General features: G+C 41.1%; 1 protein-coding gene across 2 annotated transcripts; it reads left to right on the plus strand.

Moving 5' to 3' along the window:
- Positions 1-4,109: 4,109 nt before the first annotated feature.
- On the plus strand, positions 4,110-20,053 carry LOC109297225 (carnitine O-palmitoyltransferase 2, mitochondrial-like). 2 transcript variants are annotated; one of them, XM_019516869.1, is made up of 5 exons: positions 4,110-4,348; positions 9,369-9,449; positions 14,645-14,751; positions 15,453-16,745; positions 18,669-20,053. In XM_019516869.1, the coding sequence occupies exons 1-5, from the start codon at positions 4,179-4,181 to the stop codon at positions 18,995-18,997; spliced, it is 1,980 nt and encodes a 659-aa protein (XP_019372414.1). In that variant the 5' UTR covers positions 4,110-4,178; the 3' UTR covers positions 18,998-20,053. The 2 variants fall into 2 exon arrangements, with proteins under 2 accessions (XP_019372414.1, XP_019372415.1); XM_019516870.1 differs by lacking the exon at positions 14,645-14,751 and having other exon boundaries at positions 4,260-4,348.
- Positions 20,054-20,313: the final 260 nt, after the last annotated feature.

The following is a 20,313-nucleotide window of genomic DNA, read 5'->3' on the forward strand; positions in this document are numbered from 1 at the left end:
CTGAAGGCTCAGATGATGGTTAGCATTTTTTAGCAATAAAGTATTTTTTAATTAAGGTATGTACATTGTTTTTTTAGACATAATGCTATTGCACACTTAATAGACTACAGTATAGTGTAAACATAACTTTTATATGCACTGGGAAACCAAAAAATCGTGTGACTCACTTTATTGCGATATTTGCTTTATTGCGGTGGTCTGGAACCGAACTTGCAATATCTCTGAGGTATGCCTGTATAACAGACTTATCTGCATTCATTTTAAATCAGGGATATCAAACATCCTGCCTGTGGGTTGCTGGACAGACCCTACACACTGGCCCCAACCCCAGCACGCAGGCTGGACCTAGCACTACATGCACCATTGGGGCTGCAGAGCACATGCTGCATGTGGCACCCTGGACCAAACCTGTGCTGCCTGCAGAGCCAGATCCAGCCCACACACCCAGTGCTGGCTCCATGTGCTGCATGCACAGTGAGTCCCCAGGCAATATGTGGCACACAGGCTGGATCCAGCACCCTGAGCACTGCACAGGGGGGCTGATCTTGGTCCGCCCCTCAGACTAGCTAAGCAACTTTTATCTGGCCCGTGGGGCTGGGTGACTTTGACACCCCATTTTAAAGAAACTCATTTAAGGGTGACATTTACCTTCTTCAGACAAAAGCAGAAGTTTGATCCTGTATATCTGCACCAGGAAAGCCAAAGCAGTCTCTCTCACTCCCACCTATTCAGGAATGGCAAGAAGCTTAACTCCATGATGCACTCAGTAAACCACTAGCTGTTTACTTCTAAATTTCTGCCAGGCTATCTAAATACTTCTCATGCATTGAGCCTTCAGCATAGTAAGAGAGTTAGCTGTTCCCCAGTCAGAAGTCTGAACCTGCTTTGTCATCAGATTCTGTCAAAGACTGACCTTTGCTCATTTTACAGATACCATCCAGCTGCCTGTAGGATGATAAATTATCTTCTCCTCCTAGAATGGACATGACCTTTTCTTATTAACATGGAAATGCAGGACAGCCCACAACACTGCTCAAGGCTTCCAATTTAAAAAAAAAAAAAAAAACAAAAAAAACACCCACACACACACACACAACAATACCATGCCATACACAAACAATAATCTGAACTTTGTAAAACACAAAAGCTGAACTTAATCTTTGCTGGCCATTTATAAGATCTGAATTTCCCTTATTTCTCCAAAGTTTATCCCAAATACTTTTTAACAGCTTTTCTTCTTTTGCTGTTTGGTGCCTCCCCCCTCCCCACCTATTGTGGGGCCTAAATGTGTTGTGCTCTGCTGTGTGCAGGCTAGGCAGATGTTACAGTACCCCTTGGGGTTAAAAATGTCTTGTAGTGGGCTGGTGGTCCTAAGGAATAACTCCACATAGAGAAAGACACAGCCACAGAATTGCACAAGCACTGTAAAGAACTTTTTAAAGGGAAAACAAGTTTGTTGGCACTGACTGACTGAATTGTCAAACAAGTCCAGAATGATTTGTAAAGATTCTGAATTATGAATAAAGAAATTTTCATATTGGAAGATCAGAGTAGAAATAATAGAAATGTGCTATATTCCTTGAAGTAATCCGATAGCCACTCATTTCAGTCCCTGAAACTTGATTCTAAGCACCATATGCAGAAGACTCCATTTTACATAACTAACTGTACTCTCCTATTGATGGCAAATTTGCAACTATTATAGGAAGTGAGACATGTTACATAACTATAAATTAGAGATGAAAAATGACTAGCTGTAGTACATACCTCAGTTACTGTAGGATTATTCTCTACAGTGTTGTTCTTATTGTATTGTAGAGAATAATCCTCTTGTCTGTACAAAACTATTGTTTTCTATATTATCATGGAGAGGATGTGATGCATTACATATTACTAAAATAACATTTTCAAAGTTATTGCATCTACCAATATATACATTACACTGATTTTAGGAAAATATGCATGGTAAATATATACTAACTTTTAAATGGAAAACTCCAACCTACCATCACCAACCTGTAAGTACAGAAAGCATTTCTGCCCTTTATTCCTTAAAGTATTAAAATGTTAATGCTAAAAAATACAGAACCTTTGTAAAAATTTCAAGCTTTTACCCATTATATTCTAATAGCATTCAGAGCAGCTTCCTGGTAGGTTTCATACTATTTAAATAGAAGTCCAGTAGCACAAATAAAAATAAATTTTAATTTTCAAAAGTGTTATTATGGGATTAGAAAGGAAACTAATTTTATCTTCATAGATACATTCTGGACTTTAATTATTCTGCATTGCTGAGACTGTGTTAAGTAGTACATCTCAAATCAATAAATTACAATAGATTACCTGCTCCATGGTAACCATCTTAAGCTGAAAAAACAAGTTTTTTGGCATCTTTACAGCTGATGCAACCATGTCATGTTATTCAGTCTAGCACTGGAACTGAAAACAATAAACCAGATTGTTTAGCTGAAAGAACAGAATTATAAAATGGATCACTCTGCTCACTATTTTGCAGCTATATAAATTGAGTTTCCCAAAAAGAGGGAATAGTGCAACTAGTAGACATTTATCATTACCTCTGCCAGAATTGTAAATCTGAGCCAGATTTTAGCAAGAATAAGAAAATAGCATATTTAATATCACAGACATTTTAGATATAGAACACCACCAAATTGTCTGCATGTTTCTAATGATTCTTACAGATTAATTGGAAATCTGACAGACAAACAAGACTTTCTTAATAGTGACAAAGAAGAAAAATAATTTTCCATGGAAATGAAGGAAGATTAGCTGAGTCAAGATTGTGGACTTGTTTCATGGAGGTACTGGTCCTATCAATGACTTCCCATACCTGACTTTAAGAACACTTCATTTTAAAAGCAAAGAGTGAACCTACGGCACTTTGGTTAGTGTGTGATTGTGAACTCAAAACAGCTGACAGTTCAACTGGTTAATAAGTGATTAAGTGTTTGAATTTAAACTGCTGACAGTTGTCTTGGTTAGGCTTTCCAGCCTTCTTTAGCAATGAGATCCCCCAGCAACAGCCCTAAATTTGGGTGGACAATTGATTTATATTGTTCCAGGACAGGTAAAGGGTTTCCCAAATGCTTTAGAAAAAAAGGCAGGAATGGGAAAAATATTGCAAATGACAGCAGTATTTATCATCATTAATGAAAATATTTTTGTTCCTTAAAGGAATTGCAGAAGGCTTACTTGTACTGTGTTTCTCACCAACAATGCTCGTCAGCTACAGGATGCATCATTATACAAGGGATGAGCAGTGCCATAAATGTTGTGCCAGTATTTTAAATGCTGCAGCACTGAAAGTCCTGCAATATATTCAAACAAAGGGCTGAAACAACCACATATACTTCCAAGCTGTGCAAATCAGGAATCAATCCCTTCATCTTGGAGAAGCTATGTCACTGTAAAACTAATCAAAATGGACTCAGGTCTGGCGTTTCCTCTCACTTCTAAAGAAGTGAGTGCATTAGCATGCAAGGCCACAAAGCATAATTATCCTGAGTGAGGGGCATTAGAGAATAAGCACAGCAAAAAGAGATAGATGATTCTGTTACCCAGAGATGGGTAAAGTGGTATTGGGTGCTACTACTTAAGAGCTAAGTTATAAGATAATCAGATCTTGTGCTTCTATACAAAGTACCTTCATCCTGAAAAGCTGTACAGATTGCCCATATAGAACAGTTCAAACACAGACCCCACTAGGGTGGCAGGCATCAGCCATCCAACAACCCCTGGGCTTCTATGTGCCGCAAGCAGGACAGAGAAATACAGAAGGGAAAACAGCCTCCAAGTTTCTCAAGGACAACCCCTGCAAAACCGGCTATACTCTTATCAACCTCCACGTCAGTAGCTCAGCCTATGCCCCCTACAGCACACCCCTGTCCAAGGGCTACCGAACCAAAAGGCAGAATATTCACACACCACTGGAAAACCACCCGCCTAAGAACCTCCCCAGCCCCTTGTGCGCAGGCGCCGGCACGCACGCGCCCACCACTTGCCCTTCCCCGCGTTTATTGGCAGAAGGCACTCACGTGGCTGCACTGCGCAGGCGCCGTTGGTCTCACGAAGCCATTAGTTCACCGCCTCAACGGCTACCGTGGGTTTCGTGTCGCTTGGGCTGGCTCCCGCTCGCGCGTGCTGAGGCCGGGGGGGCGATGCTCCGGGCGCGGCCTCTGTGCGGCGGGAGGGTGGGCCCCACGGGGCGGCGCCGGTACTGGCGTAGCGTGGGGCTGACCGAGGGCATCGTCTCGGAGCTGGACACGGACCACCGCTTCGTGCACCGCAGCACCATCCCCACCATGCACTTCCAGCCCAGCCTGCCCAGGTGTGGCTATCGCTGCCCGGGCCTGCTCCGGCCCCAATCAGCCTTGCGGGGGCATGGGTGGCTATGCCTTAGTGTTGCCAGCTGTGCCATAATGATCCTATCTGCACAATAATTTAACTCTTGTACGATCAATAACAGTACAAGTGTTCAAAATGTACGATAATTTTGGGGCAGGTCATTAATGCAGCACATGCAAATCACTCCCAGGGAGTCTTAACAGACTTGTGGGTTTGCTGCCAGCACTTCCTGATGGCCGCTTGCCTCCAAATAAAGAAATGCTTCAACTTTGACCTCGTTCTCGCTCACTGGCTGTTTCCAGTGAACAATATAAAGTAAACAAGACTTATTTGTATATTTTTCAGTCTAGCATAGTTTTTTGAGCAAATATGATAATTCTGAGTTTACAATACAATAATTTCATATCTAAGACTTAGCAATGCTGCTGTGCTGGGTGACTTGGCAGTAGTGGGGGAGGGTGGTTGCTGCTCCCCCACCACCAAATTTCCCAGCCCATGGGGAGTGCTGCAGGTGGGCCAGATGCAATGGCTCTGCACGACACGTTTGGCCCATGCGCAGGCTGGAAGTTGACCACCCCTGATGTGGTTGGTGCTGCAGGGCCCAAGACCTGATGTGTCTTCTTTAACAAGCTCTAGGCCCACCTGTTTTTGGGTCTGTGCATCAGAAGGGCTGTTCTGCAGGTTTCTTTGAGGTCTTGGCTGTGGCTCTGGCCAATGGGTGCAAATTGGGCCAGGTGTGAGCTGGTGTTTCCCTGCCGCTGAAACTGCTGTTGAAAAATTAAATTTGCAACAAAAAAAACACAACCCCAAAAAACAAAATAGTGGAAGATGTCAAGATTTGCTCTGAAAACCTAAAATGACGGCATCAGCATTGTCCTTGCCCCAAGCAATGCCCTAGTCCAGTCTAGTGCCACCCTGCTCCTGACTAGTAATGTACCTGCAAGGGATCGGCACAGCGAGCCCATAGACAGCCCCCTGGTTCTTGGAGGTGTGGTGGTGGTCGTGGGGTCCTGCCTCACATTCACATTCAAGCTGGATAGAAACCACTTGTGGAGCTGTTTGTAGCTGGTTGGCCCTTTTTGTAGCTGGATAGACATTTTGATGGTGAAATGGTTTACTTTGCACATCTGGCCATTCTAAATTTATTGCACAATTCACTAGTTAATTGCATGGTGATTACTTTATACATGAGGCTGGTCTTTCAACCTGTGGCCACTCTGAATTTCTTGCATGCTTAACCAGCTAATTGCGTGAGAATTACTTTGCGCATTTAGCTGGTCTTACTCTGCATATGTGGCCGGTCTAAATTTATTACATGATTTACCAGTTAATTGCGTAATGTGTGGCAGGGGCGAAAGGTTCAACTTAAACAACTTTTCCCCCCTTAGCCTTCATAATTAAGAATGTTTTTGCAAACAGGAACAGTGTGTAACCACTTGAGAGATGCCTGCCCTGAATAGCAGGTATTCTACCTCACTTTGAAGAAACCGAGTTCTGAGTGATAGAAACTGCCTCGTTTATCTTAATAGGGAATTGTCAAGGTTGCTGCAGGGTGCCATGCAATGTTAGCACTGTTAGATATGCAAATATAAGTCACATGATAAACAGGGATTTCAAATAGGAGTCCATAGTGTTAAAAACGTTCTTCCTTTTTGTGGGCTTTTGAGAACAATAAAGAATTGCTTGTATTTTCCTGTAGTTAAAAAAGCAAGGGAAAACCTAGCACTTTTTTCCCCAGAGGCACCTGTTGTCTAAAAAGTTTGAGAACCACTGCCTTGTCCGATAAGCTGGAGAAGGTGTAGGTCTGGCCTCGTAGAGATGCTGTTCATGAGTCAGAGCTTTATTAGAAACTGCTAAAATCTTAGGTCCCTGATGAATTTGCCTGTGAGCAATGTTTCAATTACTCTTTATGTTAACCCATAATCAGTAACTTAAGGACCCCTCATACCCAGTTTAGAGTTATTTGTGCTCAGGGTGGGTAAAAATCACCAATTTAAAAAAAATAATAATAAAAATTGGATTTTTTAAAGTTTAATCTCTTTTATTTTTTTGTTAAAATATTTAAAAAAAAACTTTTATAAAGATAGTCTTAATTTAAGATGTGTTAAACCTCAAAGATATCATCATGGAATAGGGATTGTAACTTCTAATTATATACTGTTTGAGACAATATATTCATGTAACCTTTCTAGAAGTTTTCTAAATAGGTCACAGCAGACCATGGACTAGATTAAGGGCCCAGTCTTATAGGGTTCCCAGAGACACCTCTATAGAGTAGTAAAGATTAAAAAAAAAAAACACTGTACCCAATGGGGCTCAGTGCTCAGTCTAGAACAGGAGTGACCAAGTAAAGCTTGTCACCATGTGCTAGTGCAAAGATTCAAGGAGATGCATATTAACCTCTGAAGAGCTACATGTGGCTCCAGAGCTGGAGGTTGGCCACCTCTGGTCTAGAAGATCCCATTAAGCATCTCTGTGATGCTTAGTTTCAGTTCTCAAACTGTGGATTTGTATCTCCAGAGATCATAGGCAGACATGAATGCCGCATGTCCTTGGAGGCTGGGGGGCGTGGCGACCACAGGGAGGGCACCGCCAAACTCGGGGTTCACGTGAACCCACGTGCATCTCCTACAAATCGCCAGTGTAGGCAGACAAGGTTCTTTGGGTAAATGTAATATCTTTTATTAGACCAACAAAATAGATGAAAAAATTGTTCTTCGCAAGCTTTTAAGCACAAATGCCCTTCTTCAGGCATAGGGAGAGTTTGCTGTCTCCAGAGATAACACCCTTGTTAACAGCAGTATATGGAGATGAAAGATAACAGACCTGAGCAATTACTTACCCATCAGCCCTCTTGTCTCTCTGCAAGTTTGTGTACGCACAGTCAAGCCCTTACCTTTCTCCAAAAGTCCAAAATTTAAAGAAGATAAACGAATAAAGGGTATCAAACAACAAGAATCCACTTTTGTAGAAAACAATGACTTAACTGAGGCTTCCTGACCAGTGATTCAAATAGTGATTTAAATCAAATTGTTTGTGCTAGTTGCTTAATTATTTCCCCAATTAAAAAACCCCAGCTATTGACCAGTAATGTACCCTGCAAGGAATAGGCACAGTAGGATCATAGCCAGTGCCCTGGTTCTAAGAGATGTGATGGTAACAGGCTCAGCTTAAAATACCTTTCCCCTTTGCCTTTCATAATTAGAAACAACATTATTGAAAAACAGGAACTGTGTGTAACCACTTGAGAGATGCCTGCATGAATAGTAGGTATTCTACCTTCCTTTGAAGAGACTGAATTATGAGTTATAGAAACTGCCTCATTTATCTTAGCGGGGAAGTGAACTGAGAAATGTTCAACTTTGAGGGACACTTGCTAACAACTACCCTGACAAAGAAATTTGTGTGTAGACTAGAAGCTGTCCCTTAGTACTAGCACATAATGGTTGCTGAGCTGCTGTTGGATTAGACATTTGTATATGGACGTATGAGTGTAAGCATGGGTTTAGTACTCCAAGATAGATCCTAACCTGTGTAAATCATGAAATGAAAGTATAGAAAGATTGGGACTGAGCCTGCTGTAATAGGAGAGATTGGTGATCAGTCAGATGTCTCTTGTATAGGTGACTCCTTCACTTAATACAAGGTGAAGGGGTGATCATGTTGCATGATGGTGTGGCCAAACTGTTGAAATAGCTGCATGAATAGTATGCCTGAAGACCCTGATGACTTTAATCTGGTGCTGGAAATACTAGCAACAATCTTGACCTTTTACGATCGGTTTGGATCCACTGAGCCAGTGCAAATATCTGTGGCAAAAACCCTCAGAGATGCATTGCACATTTTCTTGCAGAAACACTCCATGGATTGCCCACAAGTCCCAGGAGGATATGCCCAATAATATTTAAAGTTTCAAGGTCTCAAACAAATGCCAATCGTGAAATCACATAAATATAATAGCTAAGTTACTCCATTTCTTGGAGGCAGATTAATGCATGTTTCAGAAAATTATTCCTAGAAATCAGGAATTGTACCTAGGTAAATTAAAAAAAAAATCAACTAGGCAGTTCATACTTAACAAAATGAAATTGGTGTAATCAAATACCAATGTCATGGCTTGGGTAACAGTTTTTAAATTGTAATGCTTTTATCAAGAATAGAGGGTTCCTGTTTAAAATATTTTAGTTTTGGCTTTTTATGTAAGTACTTTTTCAGGACCACAAGGAGAAACATAGTAAAATAATTATCTCTGCATAAATCTAGTCACAGAATGAAATTATGGTTTTAGCAGTTAAAAATATTTTTTGTATTTGCATATAAATGGTTAGAAAAATCCAACTCCTGAATTTGTACCTTAAATAGACTGCTGCTTCCTCTTTCTTAGACTGCAGTTAAGCATCATTGCCTTCATCATTCCTCTTTCCTTGCTATTGCCTTGTTCCTGAAGGCCGTCACCTCTCATAGCAGAAGCTTTTATTAGTCAGATAGCATAATCCAGGGGTGTTCAACCTTTGGTCCACTGGCCAGATATGGCACACGGGCTGGAAACTGGCACTGGGAAAGCAATGGGTGTTAATACAGTCACCCTCCCTCTGCCAGATTCCCAAGCCCTGCACCACTAATCACAGCTGGGCCATGCTTCTCTACTGCCCCCCCAGCCTTGCTTACATCTAGATTGGGGCCAAGCCATGCCATATCCCTGTCCCTGCACAGGGCTGGGTTGGGGCCAGATTACATTCCTTCTCTACCCTCCCATCCCCATGCCTCCACTCCCGACAAGGCTGAGCCATAGCCCCTCTCCTAACCACCACCCTCCCCGCCCCAGCACTTGCAGGGCCAGCCATATCCCCTTCCCCTCCACAGCCGGGTTGCAGCTGGGCTGCCCCCTGCACCCCTCCATATAGCTGGATGGTGTCCTCTGTTGTTTCCTCTGTTACTGATACATTTACTTTACTTTGATTTTACTGTTAAATTGCTTTTTGTTTATAATTCTGTTCTTCCAGATTGCCTGTTCCAAGATTGGAGGATTCTGTCAGGAGATACCTGACTGCTCAGAAGCCCCTACTGGATGACGAACAGTACAGGTATGAGAAATGATGTAATGAAAATGTTTAAAAAGAGGACATTGTGAACTTCTATACTTACAGATACCAGATCAGATTTGTTCAGTTGTCAAGTCAGAAGCTGTTTCTTAATGTCAGCTCTGTAAAATTAATCCAAGGCCTTAAAACTTAAGCTACACTTTTAGAAATGTAGGACAGGAAAGCGCCTCTGGGGCCACTAAGTCTGGTGCCTGTGTTTACAAATAACTATCTGAAGAAAAATTCCTTGCTGACACCAGATCTGACTGTCAGTTTGACCCTGACGGTATGATCAAGACCAGTCTGCCAGTGACCAGCACACCTCAGCCAAACTTCCACTTCTATCTGTGACCAAAGACCAGTGCTTCAGAGGAATTTGGGAAAGCCTCTTAGGAGTCCCATGTTTCTCTCATAGGAGGGGGAAAAAGTTCTTCCTGGCTCTTGCAGGTGACTAGCAGAAGCTCTGAAGCATGGGATTACTGGATACTTCTAAAACAGAGTTGTAGTATTTGTCATGGAAATACCAAATGCTCAAATCCACATATCACATGCTCTGACGTAGCCCTTACTTTACCATATCAGGCTCCGTCTTGAACAAGTAGGCATTTCCTGGTTCCACAAATTGAAATTATTCTGAAGATTATTCCACAACTTTATGGTTAGAAAATACCTTCTAATTTTGAGTCTAAATTTGTTATAGCCAATTTGTACCTATATGATATTGTACCAATATTGTTCTTTGTCTCTCTCCCTGATACTCATTCCATAAATGTATTTATAAGGAGTAGTTACATAGTTTCTTAACCTATGAATTGCTAAACAAAATAAACCAAGTTATTTTAATTTGCCCTCCATTCCTCTGACCATCCTAAGTAGCCCTTCCTTGTACCCATTTCATTTTAAAATAATCTTTTAAAATATAGATAATCAGAACTGCATATTGCAGCCCGTGCAGGCAGCCCAGCAGTAGCCTGAGAAGGCAGGTTCCACTGAAGGAAAAAAAAAAAGTGGCCAGCCTGATATTCTTTTTTCCCCGCCTGGAGCCTGTCTGTCTGCGTGAGCTGCACGGGGACCTGGTCCTTCCCTCTGCGGCTGTGGCGCCCTCTGCGACTGCCTGAGCCTGGGTGCCTGCACCGGTGCTACCTGGGGGGGACCACCACTGTCGCAGAAGGAAGTACCAGTCCCGCCCCACCCCCCTGCAGTCCAGGAGCTGCTCCAGCCACCAGCATCTCACCCTCCCCTCCCCCGGAGAGACAGGTGAGACATGGGTATACACAACACAGGGGTTTACTTCGCCCTAAATTGAAGCAGTGTTTTTAAAAATCCATTGCTTCAATTTAGGGCCTCCATTTCATCTACACATGCCCTATGACAGATCCCTGATGAACAGCAGTAACTTCTCTCTAATAGCTCTCCTCCTGATAAAATCTGTTTTAGTCTCCCTTTTTGGGGTGGGTTATCAGAATGAGTAAGATGTCCCATTATGACTGCATCGGCATGAGTTCAAGTCTACAAGCCGCTCTGAACTTATAGAAAAGGCCACCATCTTTCACACTACCCAGCTGTAAATGGGTACATTGTTTGGTTTGGGGAAATCCAAGGTAACTTCCTAGTTACATCTCTCTCTTGTGTGCCGTTGGCTATAAAAACTGTCATCCTTAACCATACTATCCCTGATGACCATTTAACTCAGGGGTAGGCAAAATACTATCCGGCCCATGGGGCCCCTAAAAAAATTTGGAAAATTAATATTTCTCTACCCTTGGTTCCTGTCAAAAAGGGCAGTAGGGCCCAGGGGAAGCCCGGTGGGCTCCCACAACAATGGGCCCACCTGGCCCCGCCCCCCAGCCGGAAGCCCCAGCTGGGGTTTCTGGGCTGGGAACACATGGCTGCCCCAGCGTGGGAAGCTCAGGTAAGTTCTGGGGGGACCACAGGCAAGGAAGGACTGTGGGTGGGGGGGGAGCAGCCCCACCCCACCCACGCTTGGTGCCCCATGCTGCAGCTGCTTGCAGCCTGCATGGGGCTGCCTGTGCCCACTCCGGACAGCCCTACGCAGGCTGCGAGTGCCTGGGGAGGCAACAGGAGTTGCTGTTTCATGTATCGGTTCTTGAGATGTAGATTTTTTGCCCCGAGTCCTCCAGTTCCATCGCAGAGAGATCTAAGTTTTAGTTCCGTTAATTTCCATTATATTCTCATTTCCATTTGGTACCTACCATTATCTTCATTTATAATGCCATCTTGGAGACTAAAGCAAAGTACAGCAAAAGCTTTGTTATCTGGCACCCATGGGAAATGGGGGTGCTGGATAACCAAATATGCTTTGGTTACCTTTGCCTGTTTGGGCCGCTGCCTCTCCCGCCATGTCCAGTATGCCGCCACCCCTCCTGCATCTGTGTGCTGTGGGGGGACAGAAAGGGGGGCCCCGCACAGGCTGCTGTGCCCTGGGCTGTGCGGCTTGGCAGCGCAGGCTGCTTTGCTCTCGGCTGTGGGGACTCAGCGAAACTGGAAGTACCATGGTGGGCACTTCCGGTTTCACTTTTACCTTACAAGCCAGCATGGTGGTTAATAGAGCATGCTGATTTGTAAGGTGCCAGATAACACAGCTTTTACTGTATTTATTCTGTACTTGAGTGATACCTAGTTTACCCTTAGTCTTCATTTTCCCTGAAATTTATTGTGGCCCCACTTCCTCCATCTTCCCTCCCTCATTCTTTCTTATTTATGTAACTGATGAACATTTTGATGTTCATCTTAACTTTGCTGGTAAAATACAGCTCAAACCTTTGGCTACTTACTTACATTTTATTTCTGTATTTTCTGACCTCTGAAAGATAGTTCTCATTGTTGATCAATCTCTTCTTTCATTCCTTATAGATTCTCAGCTTATTCTTAATATCCATTTTAAGTTGCATGTTCAAGCTTTTTTTGGTCATGACAAGTAATAAATTGTCTATCTGCTTAATCTGCCAACAGTCTGTTGAGGTTTCACCAATACAATTGAAGGTAAAATTGGCACCCAATTCATAGGATTCATAGATTGTAAGGCCGGAAGGGACCTTGGAAGATCATCAGGTCCAGCTGCCTGCACCAAGCAGGAAAAATAACGGGGGGTTAGGTGACCCCACCAAGGTGACTGTCTAGTCTCCTCTTGAAGATTTCCAGGGTAGTGATTGCACCACCTCTGGAGGGAACTTATTCCACAGTCTGGACACCCTGACTGTAAAGAATTTTTTCCTAATGTTGAGCCTGAATCAGTCTTCCAGGAGTTTGTGGACATTTCCTATTCATTCTCCCTTCCAGCAACCACTCTGCCACTGTGTGACACAGGATACGGGACAAGAGGGACCTATGGTCTGACCCAGTACGTGGCAGTTCTTATGTTTCATTGCAAAGCAGCAGTGGATGATGTTTATTAATTATGCCTCACTTTCAGAAGACAGATTTCCAAGCTGACCCCATCTAGTGTTTTCCTTCTTCCCTGGGAAGGAATGAAAGTATTTAGATAAGAAAATTTTTCCCAAGGAATTTCATTCTTCAGGAAGAACAATTACATGTGATTTCATTATTCTGGTTTTCTTACTATAGCTTTATTATGATTCTTTGACCTCTCCCCTCTTAGCTGTTCCCTTAAGTCTTCCTGTGAAAGTGGTAAACAACTTTGGAGTCTGTATCAAAGCCATTCTACATATCAAGTAGACTTGATGTTTTAATAATGTATTAAGAATTGTGTCTTTCATTGATCTCTGTTGATATTACCAACAGACATCCTTCTAAAGGCCTGAAAGTCTTTTCTGTTTAACTGCTACGACAGCAAAGATCTAGGAAATAGCTGCACTGGGTCACACCCACCAGCTCCAGAAGTCCCCAGGGGAGGGAAGCAGGGTGGGAGCTCGAGCCCAAAGCCTGTGCCTGCCCCAGGTACAAATCTGGGGGGCATGGGTCTCCCCTGTCCCCCTGGGAGTACGCATAGCAGCAGGGAGCCAGCGTTCCCTCTCCCCTGGATGAGCTGCCACGGCCCCGTTCTGCTCCCCACTGCGGCCCTGCAGTCACACGCTGCAGCCCCAAGCCCCACCCTGGGCAGCAGCCTCAGTCTGCGCCTGCCCTGGGTACAGGTCTGGGGGGTGTGGGTTCCCTGTGTCTTCTGGGAATGCACATGGCAAATTGAAACTTGTATTCTTAGATTTCAAAAGGACTAGAGCCTTAGCTTGGAACCTCATAAATTTTGGGGTAAGACTTCTTAATCTGTTCTTAACATGATTCCTGCTAGCTTCACCAGAGCTTTTCTTGAACTTTTGCTTTGGTCTGTATGAGTGTTACCATAATTGTTACCTAATTTTATCAGCAAATTGAATGTAAAGTTCAGCAAATAATTTTGCTGAATGTAAAGTTCAGCAATGTAATTTTATCAGCAAATTGAATGTAAACTTGTGATTGCTATTAGTAGTAGTAATTGCTATTTGTATATTTTACAAAGTAGTCATTGCTATTCATTATTAGAGGTACGCTGATACATTGGTCTGATATTGGATTGGCACCAATATAAAGAAAATTGACTATATCAGAAATCGGCCTGTTGTGGCAGAAAATTTGGCTGATAAATGCCTGTGCGTGTGCACAGCTGCAGCAAGGAGCACAGCTTGGCACAGGTTGCCCTGCCCTTCCCTGCTGAGATCCGGGGGCACTTGCCCCTACCCTCCCCCTCCCGCTCTGGTCCATGCCCTCCCAGGGTGCATGTCACAGAGGGAGCTGCTCCCCTTCCTTGGATGAGCCGCAGCTCCATCCTGTGCCCTACCCCAGGCACTGCCCCACTCCCTCACCGCGGGGGGCATTGATCTGTGCCCTTTCCTCCCCCTTCTCCATCCACCACAACAGACTTACCAGCTGGATGCAGCTGTATCGGAAGTTGGATCGGTAATGGCTGATATGCCTGCTTAAAAATCGGCTATCAGTATCAGCCCCCCAAATCTCCATTGGTGCACCCCTATTTATTATGTTTTATTTGTATTGTTGTAAAGGCTCCAACCGTAAGTCAGGGCCACATACCTAGGAATATACAAACAAGAAAACCAATTCTCACGAGAGTTCTCATTACAGATTGAAATGTATGATAAAAGGCATAACACTTGAATGAAATATACAATTGCTAAAGTTATTTTTAAATACTACATATTACAATAAAAGACTTTTCAATGTTGTAGAAATACAGAAAGAATTGCCAAGGAGTTTCAAAAAGGAATAGGCAAGCAGTTACATCAAGATCTCGTTGAACTAGATAAAAAGAATAAATATACGAGTTATATATCAGGTTTGTTTTTCCATTTTCTTATCATCCTCATAATTCAGACATTTTGTTTTTAACAGAATATTATAGGTATTCATTTATAACACTCTTCAAAACACCCTTATGAGGTAGGCAGTTATACCTTCTTACTGATGGGTACACCTGAAGCGCCATATGTAAAAACATGTTAATAATATTCCTGGGAAGAGAAAAAGTTGATCATCATTCCTAGTCCTCTACTGCCAAAGCTAGTATTTGATATAGATTGTGTGGGAAATAGAATGCACAGCTTGTGTTTATCTAGCATAGGTATTTCTATGGCAACTGTTACCTTGGTATCTCAGAACCAGAGGATTGGGAGCTTTATAACTTGGGATAAATTGAATTCCTGGTGTCACTTCACAGGTTTCAGAAGAGCTGCCCAATGTGTACTTACTTATTCCATGTTTAGTACAATGACATGTCCTTCTAAAAGTTTAGATTTACAATGGAAATTGAAATTTGAAAAGAGAAATGGGTTGCCTTTTAAAAAAATTCCTTATGCTTGTATAGTTTTAAGAGTACTCATTATTTTTTGCTTTCACATTTTTTTACTAATTTGAAACGGAAATAATTCAGTAAACTAACTAGATGCTACATGTAAATATGTGCTTTCATAAAATATATATATCAACATGCTAAAATTATATTGTTATTAACTGAGTTTTTACTTTTATGTTTTGTAGGTCCTTGGTTTGATATGTATTTATCTGCCAGAGAACCTGTTGTTTTAAACTTCAACCCTTTTATTTGTTTAACTCCTGATCCAAAAGAAGCATACAACAAACAGCTACTGAGAGCTACAAATTTGGTAGTATCATCCATAAAATTTCTCAACTCTCTAAGGAGTAACTGTTTACGGCCAGATATATATTATGTCAACCCCAAATGGAGCAAGAGTAGGCCCTTCAAACACTTCATCCGCTTTCTTCCATCTTCTGTGGCTTGGTATGGAGCACTTCTGGTAAATGCGTATCCGCTAGATATGTCACAGTACAAGTGTCTCTTCAACAGTTCCAGAATTCCTAAATTAAACAAAGATGAACTGTTTACAAATGAATGTGCAAGACATTTGTTGGTAATGAGAAATGGTCACTTTTATATTTTTGATGTTTTGGATCATCTTGGTAACATTCTGCATCCATCTGAAATTAAGGCTTATTTGCTTTATATTTTGCAAGATGCAGATCACTTGCCTGAATCTTCCCTTTGTTATTTAACCACTGAAGACAGAAATACTTGGGCAAAAATAAGACAACAGCTTATCGAAGCGGGTAATGAAGAAAACTTAATGAAAATTGATAGTGCAGTCTTTTGCCTATGTTTAGATAATAGTTCCCCAAAGGATGATGATGAGCTTTCACATTGCATGCTTCATGGAAATGGTTTCAATCGCTGGTTTGACAAATCTTTTAGTTTGATTGTCACGTCTGATGGCACTGCAGGGATAAACTTTGAACATTCTTGGGGAGATGGAGTCGCAGTCCTTCGTTTTGCTAATGAAGTACATAGAAACAGTACAAGGCATCCAGCTCTTGTACCACAGTCTGCGCTAAGTGCTGTAAAGTGTGAGAGACTGGAGTTTAAATTGAATGATTCAGTAAACTCTGCTATAAATACAGCACGTATGAAATTTGATAAAATAAAGCAGAAAATGTTTGTGAGACAGTTCAGATTCCAGAAGTTTGGAAAAGAATTTATAGTGAAGCAAAAGCTGAGTCCAGATGCTGTTTTTCAACTTGCATGTCAGATAACTGCTTATCGACAGTATGGAAAAATGGTTTCTTGTTATGAAGCATGTAGCACGGCTGCTTTTAAACATGGTCGTACAGAAACAATTCGACCCACATCTGTGCTGTCACAACAGTGTTCTCGTGCGTTTGTTGAAGAACGGAGCAAACATGCTGTGGCAGAACTGAGAGACTTGATTGACAAATGTTCAAAGTACCACAGACGGCTACAGCTAGAAGCTGCATTAGGTTAGTTCCATACCCATATGATATATTACTTCTATCTAAGGTTTTGATATCCAAGGAACTTTCAGAATTGGTCCTTTTTTGGAGGTATAAGTCACAATCATGATCCCTGCTTTTCAAATGCAGCTACAAATGAATTTTTTAATGTGTGTTCTGCTGTTTTCATTTCCTCATGACCTGTAGAGAGTGTCAGGAACCGTGGCATTTTTAAAGGTGAATTTTGCTTATTTTTAGCTTTAAAATATAAAGAATATCAATTCTGATTTGCTATATGACTTACCAAGTATCATGGAAGACATGCAGTTTTAGAAGCTGAATGTGAACTGAAGGAACTAGATTTTTTGATTCATTAATGAAGACTTCCATTCAACTGTTAGTTTTACACTTAAGTTAAATAAATGTTAACAAAAACAGACTCTTTGAAATCTAACTGAAAGCACCCTCTATTCTCAGCTGTCCATCTTTCAGTCCCTTGTTCCACTTGCCATGTAATCTTTGGTGATAAATGCAATCTAAATTTTGAATGTACAAAGGGGCAAAAATCAAAGCTGACATTTTCCCCCATGCAGACAACATAACATTTTTGAACCAGAACGAGAGAGAGAAAACTTTAAATTACTAAGAAGCAAGAAAGGTTCCAGCTCATTTTTCCCATGCCCCTCCTGCAGGTCACTTTTAAGAGATCCTGTTCTCTATGCTGTCCGTTCACTGTTTAGAACTGTAGTTCTGCTTTCTTCACATGCTGTATAAAAAACTAGTGAAGGGTGGCAAAAAATAAGGGATGGGGGAAGAGGAAACATAGAATATATAGGAAGGAGATTACATTTACCAGTAGATAAAAGGAAAAATCATAAAAATGTGTAGAAGCAGAAGCAAAATACTGAGAGTTAAGCACTGTGGGTGCCTGTACACAAGTGCAGAGGTTATTCCAATGCACTGTAATTACCATGCTCCAACAGCTTCCTGCATCTCATGTATCAGCATCCCTGGGCTTAAAAATGTCAGAGCGCGGCTCATCAAACAAGCCCAATGCCATTTTTAAGTGTGGGGACGCTGATACACCAGATGCAGTGACACTTTAAAGAGCCACTCTAATTAAATCACTGCTCGCCTTCCCCCACCCCTGGAGCACATAAAGAAGTGCCTTGAGGTATTTGGATATGAAATTCCAAATATGTAGGGGGAGCTGTTCCTTGTTTATTCTTCAAGTTAGAAATTCCTCAGGACATGTCCCCATCACATTTCTTTGTCAAGCATCATAGTTCTGTGTAGTAACTAATATACCTGGATTTCCACTGCTGGTCATTTTGTTTTCCTTTTGAACTAAATGTTTCTGAGTAATATCCCAGCAACCAAGAGAAGACAGAAATATATGGGGAAGTGCTTCATGTTCAGTTAGGGTTCTTATAAACAGAATATAATTTGGACTTTATATGTGATATTTTTAACATTCCTTTTATTTTTAGAACTTTAAAAAATGATTACATGCTAGTAATGCTATGACAAAATAAGCCTGTGGAGTTTCTGGGGAAAATAAAAACATGGGTATTCAAAGGTAAGCTCCAAACTCCTTAAACAGCCTAGTTAGATGTTGTCACTGTATTTGGATTGCTGGGTACACAGAACCTCCTTTTGATGTCTGCAGAACTATCTGAACAAGGATGATGCTGGTTAGGTCATTATGAGTAAGAAACATATGACTGTGTCAATTTTAAATGTAACATTGTATGCCTCTCCTATTTTAACTAAGACAAAACAATAAGTAGCTCATGAATTACAATGAAATAAAATATCAGAGCATACCAATACAGTTTGAAACTATTTGAATCTAAAGGTTTACAGGAAGGTTATGCATGTTGTACTTTATTAATAACATTATATGTTCTCTGTATTCATAATGCATTATGAACTTTTTTGGTTTTATAGGCAAAGGATTTGATCGCCACTTATTTGCACTGAAACATCTTGCAGCAACCAAAGGTGAACATATGCCTGAATTTTTTCTCGACTCAGCCTATCAGAGAATAAATCATAATATCCTTTCAACTAGTACATTACACAGTCCTGCAGTACATCTTGGTGGATTTGGGCCAGTGGTGCCAGATGGCTTTGGAATTGGGTATCATGTATTTGATACGTGGTTAGGATGTAACGTAACTAGCTATTTAGATAAAGAACAACAAGAATTTCTGAGCTCCCTTGAGCTTAGTTTAAATGATATTTTAGATGTGTTGGAGGGAAATCCTCTTGCGTAACATCATAAATGATACACAACATCAGTACTTTTCAACTAAATTCTGATCAATAAAAATAATGGTGCAAAATTTTGAAGAATCTAATAATGAGCACAAAACACTTGGAAATGTGGCAGATGAAGATGGTAATTATAAACAAAAATGTGAGCCATTTATATTCAGTGGACTGACAAGATGTTCTCCATTCTTGGCATGTCTCTTATTTTGTTGTTTCTGTGTTTTTGTTTTTCAACATTTATTAAGGCCTTTAAGAAGTATTTTTGCAGATTTTTTTGCTGATTTCTTCCTGTTCTAGTGAAATCTATTAATTTATGCTTGTGTGGGTTTTTTTTCATTCTCCTGTTTATATTTTACAGTTGTATTATTTTGGCATAGTACTGTACTATGTCTTCATTGTTGTGCATGTTCAAATATGCTTGTTAAAATAAAAGTTTAACTTATTCATTACTGGAAACATTTTGCTCACCGTGCCTCAGTTATTATAGAGGCCAAACATTTTATTGATTTTAATGCTGACATGATGCTTCTGTTACAAATTCTGTTTTTTATGGGGTAGTTGAATATTTCCTTTTAAAAGTAAATAAATGTTTTGGTTAAATTACTAGGAAACGTTAGTTACACCTATTATCAACCCCAAGAGGGTTAATTCTGCTTGGTTTACTTATGCAAGTACTTGTGCACCCTGGCCTTCAAGACCTAGAATTGAACCCAAGGTTCTTGAGTGTCACCATTCCCCTGTGGTCAGCAAATAAGTGAAAACCATTGTTATAGTAGACATTTCATCTCCTCCTAGTGCTGTTCTACATAGAGGATAACTACCTACTACCTGTTTATTTCATTTGTTCAACTACCACAGGTCTGTGCTGTGGGTCTAAAAGTTTCAAAACTGCTCATTTACCATGTGGGTGTTGGTAGAATTTCATGCAATCTGTTTCTTTCAGTTGTTTGTTTTTTTTTCACCTATGCAATTATACAAAAAAGTCTGTTAAGGTTTCAAAATTAAGTATTCAAAGAAATTTAAAAATGTTGAAATTAAAGTTGTGTGCGCAAAGTTAATTTATTCCTCTGAAGTTATGATATGTAAACACTATCTTTATTTACTTGAGTACATGTTATATTTTCCAGGGGACTTGTGCCTTATTCAGGGACTAAGATGAGCAATGGTCTGAGGATGACCCATGGTTATGTGCCAAAGTAAACTGTTGTCTGCGGAAGTTGTCATCTTTGATGCAGAAGTATATGCTACTGAAATATGGGTGTGAGGGGCAGCTGCTAAAGTGGCCGCTTTGGGACATGATCAACTGGGTGTAGTTGTG

The sequence above is a fragment of the Gavialis gangeticus genome, unplaced genomic scaffold, assembly GCF_001723915.1.
Source record: "Gavialis gangeticus isolate Ggan-Ray unplaced genomic scaffold, GavGan_comp1, whole genome shotgun sequence".
NCBI lineage: Eukaryota > Metazoa > Chordata > Crocodylia > Gavialidae > Gavialis > Gavialis gangeticus.

Excerpts from the sequence above, each read along its gene's own strand:
- LOC109297225 (XM_019516869.1), top strand. The coding sequence starts at position 4,179 with ATGCTCCGGGCGCGGCCTCTGTGCGGCGGGAGGGTGGGCCCCACGGGG. Across the intron at positions 9,450-14,644 it reads CTGGATGACGAACAGTACAG|AAATACAGAAAGAATTGCCA; the intron begins GTATGAGAAATG and ends TCAATGTTGTAG. Across the intron at positions 14,752-15,452 it reads ATATACGAGTTATATATCAG|GTCCTTGGTTTGATATGTAT; the intron begins GTTTGTTTTTCC and ends TATGTTTTGTAG.